This window comes from Rana temporaria, chromosome 9 (genome assembly GCF_905171775.1).
Source record: "Rana temporaria chromosome 9, aRanTem1.1, whole genome shotgun sequence".
NCBI classification, from domain to species: domain Eukaryota; kingdom Metazoa; phylum Chordata; class Amphibia; order Anura; family Ranidae; genus Rana; species Rana temporaria.
In genome coordinates this window covers 127,102,326-127,118,594 of record NC_053497.1, presented here as the reverse complement: position 1 = coordinate 127,118,594, position 16,269 = coordinate 127,102,326, and the positions used below count along the sequence as shown (strand labels likewise).

The 16,269-nt window shown below is 43.0% G+C and overlaps 1 protein-coding gene across 1 annotated transcript in view; it reads left to right on the top strand.

Moving 5' to 3' along the window:
- LOC120914025 (dual specificity testis-specific protein kinase 2-like) overlaps nt 1-16,269 on the top strand; it is a 95,357-nt gene that overhangs the window by 35,136 nt on the left and 43,952 nt on the right. The window contains exon 2 of the mRNA XM_040324454.1: nt 7,287-7,486. Within this exon, the coding sequence (XP_040180388.1) occupies nt 7,301-7,486 (186 nt within the window). The 5' untranslated portion in view covers nt 7,287-7,300. The remainder of the gene's footprint in view (nt 1-7,286; nt 7,487-16,269) is intronic.

Below are 16,269 nucleotides of genomic sequence, written 5' to 3'. Positions count from 1 at the left end.
TTACGCGTCGCGTACGCTACGGAAACAACGTAAATTCTCAGCGTCGACCTTGCGTATGTTCGGGAATCTCGCGTAATTACCTCATTTGCATAGACAACAGGGAAAGCGACGATGCGACACCTAGCGGCGGGAAAAAAAATTGCTTTTAAGATCTGACAGCGTAAGAGCCTTACGCCTGTCAGATCTAATGGGTATCTATGCGTAACTGATTCTAAGAATCAGTCGCATAGATACCCGGGGCCAGATGAGGAGTTACGACGGCGCAAATGCCAATACAGGGCAGTGATGGTTTGGAAAACGAAACTGATTGGTGCTGTGGGGTTTTAGACACACAGTAATCACACCTCCTTGAAGTTGGTGACCACAGAGAGAAAGCTCCCAGTACTGTGGTTATCAGGAAACAGACAACCAGGAAGTGTGGAGATCAGAGAAGAATTACAGCAACTTGAGAGCAAAAAAAAACAATGAGGACATGAAACCAGCACTGCATTAAGGTAAAGGAAGCTATTAAGATAAAAAATAAAAAAATCTTTACAAACCCTTTAACCAGTATAGGCAGTTTAAGGTGAAGCCTTTGCTCCAGGGCGTGGATAAAGCACAGGTTCACTTCATGTCTACATACTGTTTTAGTCTTACACATGAAGCCGTGCAGTCCTCCGGGTCATGGTTAAACTATTTACACTGAGATATTTACGCACAACAATTGTGTTCACTACAACCAAGGGAAAGTAGCGTGTTGTACAGTAGCAGTGTGTGTCCTTTTTTTTTATGGGGTTGGGCACTTGGCATCAGCTGGGCCCTGGTACTGTCTGCTGCAGTATTCAGCGGTGCCAAGTGGAGCTGCAGCCAAGATAACTCTACACAAAGGGATGACGAGTCGCCCAATTGTGCAAGGGGACAAATGACGCTTTGCAGATGTCACTGGAACTTTTGTGGGGAACATGTGTTTTTGGCCCTGGGGTGAGATGGGGGGGGGGGATCTGTAAAGAAAGCATGAAAGACTTCATACAATGGTGATGGATATTGTGAAATGGTAGCCGTGGTAACCTGGAAAAACCTTTTGGATGGAAATGCCAGCACACAGTATTTAGGAGAATCCCATCGTTGTACGAGCTGGACTATGCCATTTTGTGTTTTTATAGTTAGAAACGTAATGGCTCATGGCCTTGCTGCACATCACCAAGTTGCCAGGATGTGATGGCAAACAGACTGATAAGCCACGGAACCCCCTTTCTCCTCTTATTATGGCACAAGAGGGGAGGACTGACATAACCAAGTCCCAAACCTGGCATAGAAGACGGAAGAGCCTTGCAATTACCAAGCCATCCCTGGCAGCTTGAAAGCCCCGTACACACGGCCCGGATTCTCGTCAAGAAAAAAAACTTAATTTTTCCTGACGAGATTTCTGGCAAGATTCTCTTGCTGGCCGAGTGTACACGCACACCATTTAAAAGAACCACCGTTCTTTTGAATGGCACGAACGCGGTGACGTCATCGACTAAGACGAGCATGCGTTTTTCACATTCTATGCCGTCGCCGCCATCTTGCTTGACCCTACCTATGTATACAAAAAAATACTGCGCAGGTCCAAAGACAAGTGAATAGTGCTGAGACTATACAAAAACTAAAAATAAAATATAAAAATAAAAATAAAAAAATAAAAACACTGCTGCAGCTTATATGTCAGATAAACATAAATAGTAAACAAAAAAGGTAAAGCTGCGCTGTAACATGAATCAGCATAAATATCAAATATGCTATAAGTGATGCACACAAAACACCAGTATAATATATGAAATTAAGTGAAAAAATTAAGTGCAAAAGTTCATGAGAAGGATGTATCAGAAAAGTTCACATAAGTGACAGAACGTTCTCCGAATGGGTGATTTAGATATCCAGATGATGTTGTGAATCTGTAAAGCAGATGACAGAATCCTCCACCTCTTATAATCTAACTGCTTACCAGAGCAAGAAGTTAGTCAGGCATATAAACATATGAGCCACTTAAGGGATCCGGGAAATGCTGTCAATCTCTCTCCAATCTCACCAATCCTCTACATTAGACCCATCTCTCTCCATAAGTATTACCCAGGGGAGAAAAACACTAATATAGCGTAATACCGTTGTGAATGGTTTTATTAATAAAAAAGTAGTGCACTCACATGTATGCAGATAAAAAAGTGCGTGTATCGATAATAGCCGGCCGGCTCTACTGTCCGCTCGTCCTTCCGGGTAGACAGCGTGGTACGAATCGTGGTGACGTCAGCACGTCGCTCCTCCCTACGCCGTTTCGTCACAATAATGACTTCTTCAAGGGGCACTATATTAGTGTTTTTCTCCTCTGGGTCTTACTTATGGAGAGAGATGGGTCTGATGTAGAGGATTGGTGAGATTGGAGAGAGATTGACAGCATTTCCCGGATCCCTTAAGTGGCTCATATGTTTATATGCCTGACTAACTTCTTGCTCTGGTAAGCAGTTAGAATATAAGTGGCGGAGGATTCTGTCATCTGCTTTACAGATTCACAACATCATCTGGATATCTAAATCACCCATTCGGAGAACGTTCTGTCACTTATGTGAACTTTTCTGATACATCCTTCTCATGAACTTTTTCACTTAATTTCATATATTATACTGGTGTTTTGTGTGCATCACTTATAGCATATTTGATATTTATGCTGATTCATGTTACAGCGCAGCTTTACCTTTTTTGTTGACCCTACCTATGCCTTGGAAGCTACCGCACATGCATCAAAGTCATTTTGACCATGCGCGGGTTTTCATGGAGAGGTAAGTATACACACTGCCGAATCTCACGACTAGAAAATAGAGAGCAGGATCTCTATTTTTCTCATCTAGATTCTGGGCAGTTTTCTTGACGAGAAACCTCAAAGCCTTGTACACTCGCAGGGTTTACTCGGCAAGAAAGCTCTGCCAGCAGTTTTCTTGCTATTTCTTGCCGAGAAAACCGTGCGTGTGTACGAGGCTTTAAACATCGCTTTTGGGAGGATTGACTCTTTTAAAGCAGAAAATTTTAATATTTTGCAATAGCCACCAAGAATATAAATCCACTTTGCAGATTCAGTTGGTACCATATAAAATAGTAGTGACATCATCACGTAGCCTTTGCAGAGAGCAGAGCTGTGGGAGGAGCAAAATGGAAGGATGAGGTAAGGGAAGGAGGACTGCACTGAGGTAAAGGAAGCTACTGTATTTAGGGAAAAAAATGTACCTTTACAACCCCTTTTAAGGTGAAAAACCTTCTGTGCTGCAGCTTCCCACAGAGCTCCCTCCTTTTTGTTTACCTGAACCCGATCATTCCAGCGATGTGCACGAGCCCAGCGACTCCATCTGCTGATTCCGTCCTCCTTGGATAGACTGATAGCAGCAGGAGCCATTGGCCAATCAAATCCAGTGACACAGGAGCTGGGGGAGGGGCCAAGTCCTGCTGTCTGTGTCAATAGACGCAGCCCCACACGGGTGCCTCCATTGAAAGCGGCTCTCCGTGAAGAGGAGGAGCCAGCGGAGCCACCAGGGCACGCCAGAAATGGAGGATCGGGGCTGCTCTATGATGTATCACTGGGTCTAAAGGCAACACCATGTTTGGTTAAAGTGCACCTTTTAAAAAATTGGATTTATCTTTTTGCTGCTGAAGATCCTACTCAAGCAAGTGCATTCATCTGTCTCCTAAAGTAATATAAATGTATATAGGCGAAAATAGACTTAAATGGCACAAGAAAACTCAAATCACGTTAAAAATATATGAATATTTTATTGAATATACAAAAACTTGTTAAACAATCTCACTTGCTATTTTCCTAAGCATATAACAATGTAATTTGCTGGAAAACGCCATCAATACCTAGTAGTAGGAAATGAAATCCACAAGGTAACTCAAGCCACAGGTTATATGGGAGACATATCACTATTGTATTACTACCCATGGGAAACCATTCGCAGGGTGATGATGTTCAGTTCGGGGTTCAGCTCGACATGTTTTGTGCTAGCCGTCTTCTAAAGTAGATGAATCGCAATACAAAATAATCACAATTCAAAACGAATTACAAAATGTCTGCTATTCATATGCAAAGAAAAATGATCTGAAACCCTTGCAGGAGTTGTGAGCAGCTCCGTATTGTGGTGTTTAAGGTTTGTGCGATTAATCGTTCAATCGATCATGCAGTATGAGTCACGAGAGGCCTGGTATCTGTATTTGTCATCAGGCTTTCTGGGTATTTTTGCCAACTGGGTCAAAGGAAGGAAGGTGTGGGTTGAGCACTGCAAACAGTAACTGTAGTTCATGTAGTGCATCAGAAAATAAATATTGTAACCATTACTCTGGTGTGAGCATGAGGGAAATTCTTCAAAAATTTAACCTATGGTATGTTTTTGAGATAAAGAGATAAGCTCCACTCACTTTGTTCCATCATTGTGCCACATTTAGACAATGCAGTTCTGCCGCTTGATCGTTCTTATAGCGACGGGAGGGGACGCCCCTCCTGCCGCCATCCAGTACTTCTCCAGGCTCCCCCGTACCATCGGGGACCCATAGAAAGAATCGCCCGGCGCCGGATGACGACCATAGAGATTTCTATGACCGTCGGAGGACTGGCTGCGACGTTATGATTTTACGCGCGGGTTCCCGGATGTAAACATAGCCGCGATCGCGGCTGTCAGCATGAGATCAGTGAGTTTTTTTTTTTTCACGATCTCATGCTTTGCAGCCTGGAGGAGATATGTGGGGTCTTATTGACCTCACATCTCTCCAAAATGAGGATCTGTCGCGATAGATTCCTATTACAAGGGATGTTTACATTCCTTGTAATAGGAATAAAAGTGATCAAAAAAAATTAAATGTAAAAATATTTTTTTTTTAAATGCTCCTGTCCCCACTAGCTCGCGCTCACAAGCAATACGCACGTAAGTCCCGCCCATATATGTAGACGTCGTTCAAACCACACATGTGAGGTATCGCCGCGTGCGTTGGAGAGCAAGCAACAATTCAAGCACTAGACCTCTGTAACTCTAAACTGGTAACCTGTAAAAAAAAAATGAAAGAGTCGCCTATGGAGATTTTTAAGTACTGAAGGTTGGCACCATTCCATGAGTGTGCGCAGTTTTAAAGCGTGACATTGGGTATCTTTTTACTCAGCGTAACATCATCTTTCACATTTATAATAAAAAAATTGGGCTATCAACTGTTTTTTTTTGTTATTTTTTTTACTTTATGAAACCATTATTATTATTTTTTTTTTTTTAAAAGCGTTTGAAAAATTATTGTGCAAATACAACATTCCCTAGGGTGTCTGCTAAAAACAAAACAAAACAAAAAAAAACCATATATAATGTTTGGGGGTTCTGAGTAATTTTCTAGCAAAAAAAAAAAAATTATGATTTTTACATGTAGGAGAGGAATGCCAGAATAGGCCCGGTGTGGAAGTGGTTAAAAAGCAGTTTTACCTACTTTATCCCTCACCTACATGGCAGATGGTCCTTTCATATTCCCGCTGACACTCTGAGTAAGGGGTGGACCCTTAACGTCCTTTTCTACAGTGCAAGACTGCTGGTCCTGCATTATGATGTCAGAGTACAACCAGCAGAGTGCCGAAGAGTATGACTGTACGTATATCAAGATATCACTACAGTTGGGGTACTTTTAGTGCTGTAGCATACAATACAGAGACATTTTGGCAATTGTGCACTTTCAACATTATTGCTACAGTTTGGTAAAGACCCTTTTTTTGTTCCAGCATGGCTGTACTGCACCTGCGGAGAAAGCAAAGTCCATAAAGCCATGGTTTAATGAGTCTGGTGTGGGGGACATTGAGTGCCTTACTCAGAAGCCTGACCTTTACTCTTAGGGCTAAATTAGAATATCGATTGATAGCCAGATCTTCTCACCAACATCAGTACCTGACCTCACAAATGCTCTTTTGGCTGAATGGACATTTTTAGGCACACTCCAAAACCTTGTAGGAAATCCTTCCAAAAACATGTGGAAGCTGTTATAGCCACAGATAGGGGGCTAGCTCCATATTGATGCCCATGATTTAGGAACAGGATGCCCAACAAGCTCGTATGAGTGTGATTGATCGTGTGCACAGATGTTTGGCCAAATAACGTATATCGGGGTTTTTCAACCAGGGTTGCATGGAACCCTAGGGCTCCTCCAGGGGTTGCTAGGAATTCCTTGAGCAATTTCTGCCTCCGAGATACGTTCCCACTGACGCCATTGATCTTTTTAGCTATTTGTAAGGGGGTAATTCTTCCCAATGACCATCACTCTAATGTATCAGTTGTAGATATAGGCCCGGATTCTCAAACGAGTTACGCCGGCGTATCTCCAGATACGCCGTCGTAACTCTGAGTCCGAGCTGTCGTATCTATGCGCCTGATTCTTAGAATCAGTTACGCATAGATTTGTATTAGATCCGACTGGCGTAAGTCTCTTACGCCGTCGTATCTTAACTGCATATTTATGCTGGCCGCTAGGGGCGTGTACGCTGATTTGCGCCTAGAAATATGTAAATCAGCTAGATACGCAAATTCACGAACGTACGCCCAGCCGACGCAGTACAGATACGCCGTTTACGTTAGGCTTTTCCCGGCGTAAAGTTACCCCTGCTATATGAGGCGTATATGAGGCATACAAATGTTAAGTATGGACATCGTTCCCGCGTCGCATTTTGAAAATTTTACGTAGTTTGCCTAAGTCGTTCGCGAATAGGGCTGGGCGTCATTTCCGTTCACGTCGAAAGCATTGGCTTCTTGCGGATTAATTTGGAGCATGCGCACTGGGATACCTTTACGGACGGCGCATGCGCCGTTCGTAAAAAGCGTCATTTACGTGGGGTCACATAAAATTAACATAACACACGCCCACATCTACCACATTTGAATTAGGCGGGCTTACGCCGGCTTATTTACGCTACGCCGCCGCAACTTTAGTTTGAGAATACGGCACTTGCCTGTAAAAGTTGCGGAGGCGTAACGTAAATAGGATACGTTACGTTCGCACAAAGATACGCGATTCTACGTGAATTCGGGCCATAGTCATTTTTAGCGGGGGGGGGGGGGGTTCCCTGAGACTGGAAAGTTATTCCAAGGGTTCCCCAGTGTTGACAAGGTTGAGATTTTCTGGTTTATGGTCCCATTTTCATATGTTACAGTGGTTCATATTTAGAGTGTTTGTTTTGTTTTTTTATGTGTTTTGTTTTTTGTCTGCATATAGAGCCATAAATTTGTTTCTAATTTCTGATAAAATGTTTTGCTTTTTATTTTTAGCGGCAATTCCTACAATGTATGAATCTACACTTTTTCCTCCTGAGCCGACAAGCCCTGGGCCGTACTATGGCGAGTGCTCAGATGCCTACTACCAGGTGGACCGCTGGCAGAGACTTCGCACGGCAGTTAGGAAACTGGAATTCTGGGAAAGTTTCAGCGCTGAAGCCATTGGAAGTGGATTTTTCTCCAAAGTTTATAAAGTAAGAGGATTGACCTTTTGAATATAGGAAATATCCAAGACTTGATCTTTAAGATCTGACTCCTCTCTCTCATAAGCTCTCTCATCTCTTTTGCACCATCACTACTGTTGTTAAAGTGGACCAACTATCGCATAAATATATATATACACACACACAGGCATACCCAACTTTTAAGTACACAATAGGGTTTATTTACTATCGCTGGAAAGTGCAAAATCAGGCTAATTTCTGCATAGAAACCAATGAGCTTCTAACCTCAACTCTTTCAATTAAGCCTGGTAATAAAACCTGGAAGCTCATTGGTTTCTATGCAGAAGTGAGCCTGATGTTGCACTTTCCAGCGATAGTAAATAAACCCTATTGTGTACTTAAAAGTGGAGTATGTATGTATATGTATGTGTGTGTGTATATATATATATATATATATATATATATATATATATATATATATATATATATATATATATATATATATATATATATATATATATATATATATAATGTGCCAAGTTGTGTTTTTTTTTTTTTTTTGTTTATTAACCACTTAACGACCGATGATATACGTCGGCAGAATGGCACGGCTGGGCATCTACCCAGCCGTGGGTCGCGGGCGCGCGCTCGTGACCCGGTCCGAGACCCGCGGACCCGATCGCCGCTGGGGTACCACGATCGGTCCCCGGAACTGAAGAACGGGGAGAGCCGCGTGTAAACACGGCTTCCTCGTGCTTCACTGTGGCGACTGCATCGATCATGTCATCCCCTTTATAGGGAGACACAATCGATGACATCACTCCTACAGCCACACCCACCTACAGTTGTAAACACACATTAGGTGAAACATAACCCCTTCAGCGCCTCCTGTGGTTAACTCCCAAACTGCAACTGTCATTTCCACAATAAAGAATGCATTTTAAATGCATTTTTTGCTGGGAAAATGACAATGGTCCCAAAAATGTGTCAAAATTGTGCGAAGTGTCCGCCATAATGTCGCAGTCACGAAAAAAAAACGCTGATCGCCGCCATTAGTAGTAAAGAAATAAAAAATGAATAAAAATGCAATAAAACGATCCCCTTTTTGGAAACGCTATAAATTTTGCACAAACCAACCGATAAACGCTTATTGGGATTTTTTTTTTTACCAAAAATAGGTAGAAGAATACGTATCGGCCTAAACTGAGGAAAAAAATATATCATGTTTTATATATTTTTGGGGGATATTTATTATAGCAAAAAGTAAAAAATATTGAATTTCTTTTCAAAATTGTCGCTCTATTTTTGTTTATAGCACAAAAAATAAAAACCACAGAGGTGATCAAATACCACCAAAAGAAAGCTCTATTTGTGGGGGAAAAAGGACGCCAATTTTGTTTGGGAGCCACGTCGCACGACCGTGCAATTTTCAGTTAAAGCGACGCAGTCCCGAATCGCAAAAAGGGGCCTGTCCTTTACCTGCATTTTGGTCCGGGGCTTAAGTGGTTAACTTGCAAATAGACCACAGTATCCCCTTGATGACTTCATCTTCGTTTCTTCCCGAAAGGACTGTGCCATCTTTGTTTAGGCATCATCTAGGGTCAGCTAAAAAAAGTTCTGTAGGTGTCAGTTGTATAAATCCTGGTATTTACTTGCTAGCCTTTTATGCTCTCCTTTTGTGCTGCTCCAAAGAAGCTCCTGTACTTTTTCGAGCTTCAAGTGACATGACACTTAGGCCTCATGCCCACGGACATGTTTACAGCCACTATTATGAGCGTTTTTTGCTGCCTATGGCCTCATGCCCACCATGACGTTTTTAAGCTGTAAAAAAAAACAGTGTTGGAGCTGTAAAGACGTCAAATGCCGGCAAAGGGTGTTAAATGCGATTTAACAAGGCTTAATGCTGTGTTAAGCTTCGTACGGCATTTCTTTCTCTATTCAAAATCAATGATTCCCTATGGGGGCCTATTGATTTGAATAGAGGTCGCACCAGAAGTCCGATCAAGATGATCTGACTTGCAGGGCGACTCGTGTGCGGAGAATCTTAAAGGGGAACCCTGCAAAAACTTTTAAAAAAAAATTGCGTGAGGTTTCCCCTGGGATGATACCAGACCCTTCGGTCTGGTATGAATCTTAAGGGGAATCCCCCACACCAAAAAACAAAACGGCATTGGGTTCCCCCAGGATCCATACCAGACCCTTATCCGAGCACGTAGCCCAGCAGGTCAGGAAAGGGGACGAGCAAGCGCCCCCCAAGACGATACCAGGCCACATGCCCTCTACAAAGCACCTTATCGGAATCTGGGAGCCCACTTTAATAAGGGGTCCCCCAGATCCCGACCCCCCCCCCATCCTATGTGAATGAGTATGGGGTACATCGTACCCCTACCCATTCACCTGGGGCAAAAAAGTTTAAAGGAAAAAAACACACTAGACAGGTTTTTAAAGTAATTTATTAGGCAGCTCCGAGGGTCTTCTTCCGACTCCGGGGGTCTTCTTCTGACTTTGGGGGTCTCTTCCGACTTCTCCGGCATCTTCTCCCGCTCTCTGCCGTGCTCCTCCGCTATCTTCTTCCAACTCTTTTACTAGCGGCGGCCCCGTCTTCTTCTTCCCTCTTCTGATGTTAACTCAATGATCTCTCCTGCTGTAATGCCGCGTGTGCGGTCCACGACGATTTATATAGGCATGGGGCGTGGTCACCAGTGATGTCATCCGGTGACCCCGCCTCTTATGACATCACAATCCCATCAAGCTGCGCATGCTCAGTTTGGTGTGTATTGCTAGAGAGTATTTTTTTTCCTTGGTAGAGTGCATGTGATCAGCACAGGGCCAATCTGCACTGTCCAGACAGAGGGTCAGGGGTCCTGCAGCCTTATAGGACAGTCAGAGTAGAATGAAAACTCCTACAAGCTTTAAGCGGACACTGATATGCCGCATATACACGCAAATGTTCGATAGGAGCTTGTTGTCGGAAATTCCGACCGTGTGCAGGCTCAATCGGACATTTGCTGTCGGAATTTTCCGACAACAAAAGGTATTTAGCAGTTTATATTTACTAAAATTGCATTTCCATGTTCTGTGTACTGTGGTAGACCAGATATGGTGAATGCAGGCTCCTGGGTTTGGTAACATCTTTAACTGCAATGTAGTCTGCATGGACGTCATCACTTGTGGTGGATTGTGGTTATGGTCAGTGATCTATTAAACTTGTTTAGTATTGTATTGTGTAATTTTTTTCACTTTTTAGGCCATTCCACTAACTAAACTAAAAAAAAAATCCTTTCTTTGCTTTTGAAGAAATGCAAAACCAAATGGCCGACTAGTGTTTTTTTTTTTTAGCCTGGAGTTAAATATTAATAATGAGCCATTCCATTCAATATTACTCGACCCTTTGACATCTTGTCATTTTAAAATCTTCTTGCCAAGTAAAACAATGGAACGCCCAACTTACAAGGAGGCTTTTGGAAAAATTTCCATTTCAATCAGTTAATCTGTTTACAGTAAAATGTCACCAGGTCTTCCCTGGCGTACTAAAGCGGCTCAAGGACAGCGACGTTAATGAGGACAGACTGTCTGAACCCGCTCTCCGGGAGATTGGCCTTTTCCTGTGTGCTTTCAGCCTCTTTTTTTTTTCCTGACGCTAAGATGCTTTGTTTTGACATGTGAGGGGTTAATCGACCCAACGCAATTTCTGCTTAAATATTAATTGGTATGTTGTCATAAAAGAGCAGCTTCGTATTGTGTTCTTCACGGGGGAACAGGGGGGTCAATGGCAGTAATATGAACCGATTGTAGTTGTTAAGGTTGTATAATGGGTCACTGGGTCTGTTAAACCCATAAGATGACCTTCTAGTGTCTTTTAACCTATGCCTCCTATAAGGTAGCGCCTTCTCTTCCCTGGTGATCTCCCCATTTTATCTGTGACATTAATAAGTCACTTTTTCGAAAAGAGCTAACTTCTCTGACAGTCATATTGTCATATGAGGTTTTTTTTTCTTGAACGTGCTACCTTTTTGTTGTGTTTATAACCCAACTCTGACCACACAAAATTAAGGCTCCATGCACACTGAAGCTGATAAACTGCAGTTGATTGGCGTTTTTGGCTTTTTTTTTTAATGCCCATAAACTGAACTCTATGTTAGCCTATGTACTCATGCACACCTGGGCGTTTTTTATTGTTAATGAGCTTTGGAGTTCATTGGCTTTTTTCTGAACTCCCAAAATTTTCGTTTAAAGTGTCGTTTTTCGGCGGGAAAAACTTTCAAAAACGCAAAACACAGAAAAACGCTCAAACGATTAAAAACGCAAAAAAAAAAGAAGAAAAAAGCTACACTCAAAAACGCTAAAAAACTTTGAAAGGCTCCCTGCAAAGCTACTGGCGTTTTTTTATAGCTTTTATCAGCTTCAGTGTGCATGGAGCCTAAGGCTTCATGCACACTGGACATTTTTGATGCTACTGTAAGGGCCGTCGGACATTTATTTTTATTTATTTTTTTACTGTCTCTAAATGCCCCTGCTTGTTATCCTATGTGTTCATGCGTACAAAGACTTTTAGCAGCATTTTGTGGCAGGAGAACTTGGTGGCAGAAAACAAAACCCACTGCCAGCGCGTTCTGGAGCAGCAGAGTTTTGGCAGAAAAAACGCTGACTGCTCCTAAACTGCTAAACGTTTTTATTAATTTTTTCCTCTAAGCGGCACCCGCCGGCATCTTTGACAACCAGTGAATTAGCTGGTAGTTAAAGTAATTTGTAAGGGTTCGAGTATTATTTAAAAAAAAAATAACAAACCTATCATACTTGCCTCCACTGTGCAGTTCGTGTTGCAAAGAGTGGCCCCGAACATCGTCTTCTGGGATCTTTCGGCTCTCGCATCAGATAAACCCCCCCCTAGGAGAAGCGCTCTCCTGGGGGGTTACCTTGCGGGCACGCTCCAGAGTCCAGCATTTGCATCCATAGACACGAATGCCGGACTCGGCCCCGTCTCCGCTTCATTGGATTCGATTGACGGCAGCGGGAGCCAAAGCCAATGGCTGTGCTGCTATCAATCTATCCAATCAAGAGCAGAGAACCCCCGGGCAGAGGGACAACGCGTCCCCGGCGTGGGAAATTCCACTGCTCAGGTAAGTAAAACAAGAGTGGGGGGGTTGATCACTGCCAGGTGTTTTTTCACTTTAATGCATAGGATGCATTAAGGTGAAAAAAAGCACAAGGGTTTACAACCCCTTTAAGGAGGGGACCGGCAAGCTGAATGTAAACAAAACAATTGGCAGCAATATTTTTTTATTCCATACCAGGACTTTTGGGTCTGGTATAGATTTTAAGGGGAACCCCCTCTCGCTGACAACTTAATGTAAACAAAAAATTGCGGGCAATAAAGAAAATTGAAAAAAACTGCCTGGGGGTCCCTCTCCTCAATCCACACCAGGCCCTTTGGGTCTGGTATGAATTATAAGATGAACCCCATGCCAAAATAAAAAATACAATTAAAAAAACAGTGTGGGTCCCCACCAAAATCCATATCAGACCCTTATCCGAGCATGCAACCTGGCAGGCCAGAAAAGTAAGGGGGACAAGCGAGCCCCCCCCCCCCCCCCCGAAGCATACCAGGCCACAGGGGACTACCAAAGCACCTTGTCCCCTTGTTGATGAGAAGGGCCTCTTCCCCACAACCCTAGCCCAATGGTTGTGGGAGTGCGGGGGGGGGGGTGATTTGTCGGAATCTGGAAGAAAAGGGGCTCCCAGATACCCCCCATGTGAATGAGTAGGGGGAACATAGTCCCCCTACTCATTCACCAAAAAAGTAATAAAAAGGAGTAAAAACTGTTTTTGACAAGTCCTTTAAAATAATTTAAAAAAAAATGTCCCATGGTGTAGATTCAAGGTCAGTCGCAATGAATGGTGGCCGCCATTGATGACGTCACAAGGGAGCTGTCATTCGGCGAGAGTGTGGATCGCTTCTTCTTTTTAAAATGTTTTTGTTCGGATCTGCAGACCGTGGTGTTCATTGTGTTTTGACATTGGATCTACATCGGGGACAGTTTTTTTTCTTTATTTCAATAAAGGACTTGTCCAAAACTGTTGTGCTTTTACAAATTTGTACTACTTTTTTTGGTGAGGGTACTATGTACATATTTTTTATTTTATTTACTTTACTCAATTACCGCCGGTAATTGAGGCCGCGGGCTCAAATCCCGGCCGCCGTGGGCCCGCCGCGATCGTGTGGCGGGGGAGGTGGGGGCACACAAAGGCACAGGATCCTGTGTCTTTGTGCGTCCCCCACCTGCCCCGCCGCGCGATCGCGGCGGACCCGCGACGGCCGGTAATTTAGGCCGCGGCTTTACATCCTTGTGAAGGCCCAAGGTTGCTTCTGTGACCTGGCTCCATCTGGTGGTGGACGTTGGCATCACAAAAAAGACTGCTTGTATTGGATGACACTTTGGGTGTGCAATGCAGCACTAGAATACAGCAAACATTTTTTTTGCATGACTAATGTTTTTAAACAAACAGTTTAAAAAATAGTTTTTGAGTAAAGAAAATAATTAACAATGCACAAATGCTGAAAAAATTAAATGTAATAAAAAAAGAAACAATTAAAATCCCCATAGGTGACGTTTAAAAAAATTCTACAGGTTGCATGTTTTGAGTCACAGAGAAGGTCTAGGGCGAGAATTATTGCTCTCGCTCTAACGATCACGTTCACTTCTACGCGGGAGCTCGTCAGGACGGGGCGTGTTTTCTGGCTCCTAACTTTTTTAGCTGGCTCCTAGATTCCAAGCAAATTTGTCAAAACCTGCCTTAACATATGTATCAATACTACAGTTTACTATTTAAACATTCCTGGTTTGAATAGGGTTTTATAGGTGAAGGGTATTCATCATACCTCCTAGAGATTGATCTACCACTGAAATTGTTATCATAATATTTTTATTGGAAAATATTATATCAGTGGGTGGCGGATTGATACCTTAAAAGGGGTCCACTTTAAAGGAGAGACGTGCAGTTTGCCGTTGCAGACCATTCCTGAAAATGATAGTTGCCTTCGGTACTTCTGCAGGAGCACGTTGGAGTAAAACTCACCATGCTGATCTGAACATACAGTAAGTGCATTGTTGTATATAAAATCGAATAATAATTTATTTATTTTTTCATGTTAAAAATACTCAAAATTGTGTCAGTAAAACTGACGCACACACGTGTCCTCGCTGAAGTGGACCTTTTTCCATGGGGCGGCATATGTGTGCTCCTGTAGTAAAATTGCTAGATCAGGGTTTGATCTACCGTAGATCAGTGTCAGGATGGATTCATGAGTTTTTAGGTAGGATAAAAATAAAGCAATTTCACACTATTGTTTCTAGATACCGAGTATTTGCGGGAGTACTCGTACTCCCGCAAATACCCCCGATACTAGAATAGAATACTTGTTCCCCCCCCCCCGCCGCCGCCAACGCAAAGCCGCCGCCGCAAAGCCGCCGCCGCCGTTAATCAGCGTGCGGGGAACAGCTTTCGTTTGAATAGCTGTATCCCCGCCGCCTATAGACACTCCCCCTTTGCGCCGGATTGGACGGATGATCTGTCCAATCCCGCGCAAGGGGGAGTGTCTATACGCGGCGGGGATACAGCTATTCAAACGAAAGCTGTTCCTTGCACGCTGATTAACGGCGGCATCAAGGTATGGGGGACAACGTGGCTGGAATGTGGGGGACAGACAACGTGGCTGGAATGTGGGGGACAGACAACGTGGCTGGAATGTGGGGGACAGACAACGTGGCTGGAATGTGGGGGACAGACAACATGGCTGGAATGTGGGGGACATGGCTGCAATATGTGGGGGACATGACTGCAATATGTGGGGGACATGGCTGCATTTGGGGACACATTTAAAAAAACTATCGGTATTCGGTATCGGCGAGTACATAAAAAAAAGTATCGGTACTTGTACTCAGTCCTAAAAAAGTGGTATCGGGACAACCCTAATGTGTGGTATCGCAACAATCGTCAGGAGTAGAATTTTTTTTGGGTTGTTTGGTGGTGGATTATGGTAATAGCAAGAAATCTATAAATGCAATTATTATATATATATATATTTTTAACTATTTTGGCCGAATTTTATTTGATAATAAAAAACAAAGTTAGAAGATATCCATACATATTTACCTTCAAATGAAAGCCCAATTTGTCCTAGTATAGTTAACCTGAATACACTGAGTAGTTGCAATGATATGTTTTACAAACACATGCCAAAGTTGCAAAACTGGTTTCAAGCATTAGGATTTGTTTGGACCTTTACCTTAAGGGGATAAGTAAGGATTTCTGGCTGCACGTTTGTTTTTTGTTCCCTCTTGTATGTAACCTGTAGAAGTTAATTATGATGGTAATGGCCTCGGGAGGGATTCAGCAGCAACAAGTGTTAAAACTTCACTCTTGAAATACTGGCGTGCTGACACATGCTTCATTCATTCTTCATTTTAACGTGTAAACAAATATTTAATGCAAAAGTGAAGAAAAATTTTTGAATTTCCCTTTTTGTGTGTTTATTTAAATTTCCGCTTGAAGTTTGTCATGCCCAATTTTTTTTCTTGGTTTCGGATGGAGTGGGGAAGGATCCGAACTCTTGTCTGGATTTTACTGCTATCTGGGGCTCGATTTAGAGAGATTTACCCCAACTTTCTGTCCTAACATTTTCCCACACAGGAAGTGAGGGGAACGCTTCCTGTCCTGACCTTTTCCCAGATAGGAAGTGAGGGGAATGCTTCCTGTCCTGATATCTACACAGACAGGAAGTGAGGGAAACACTTCCTGTCCTTACATTTTGC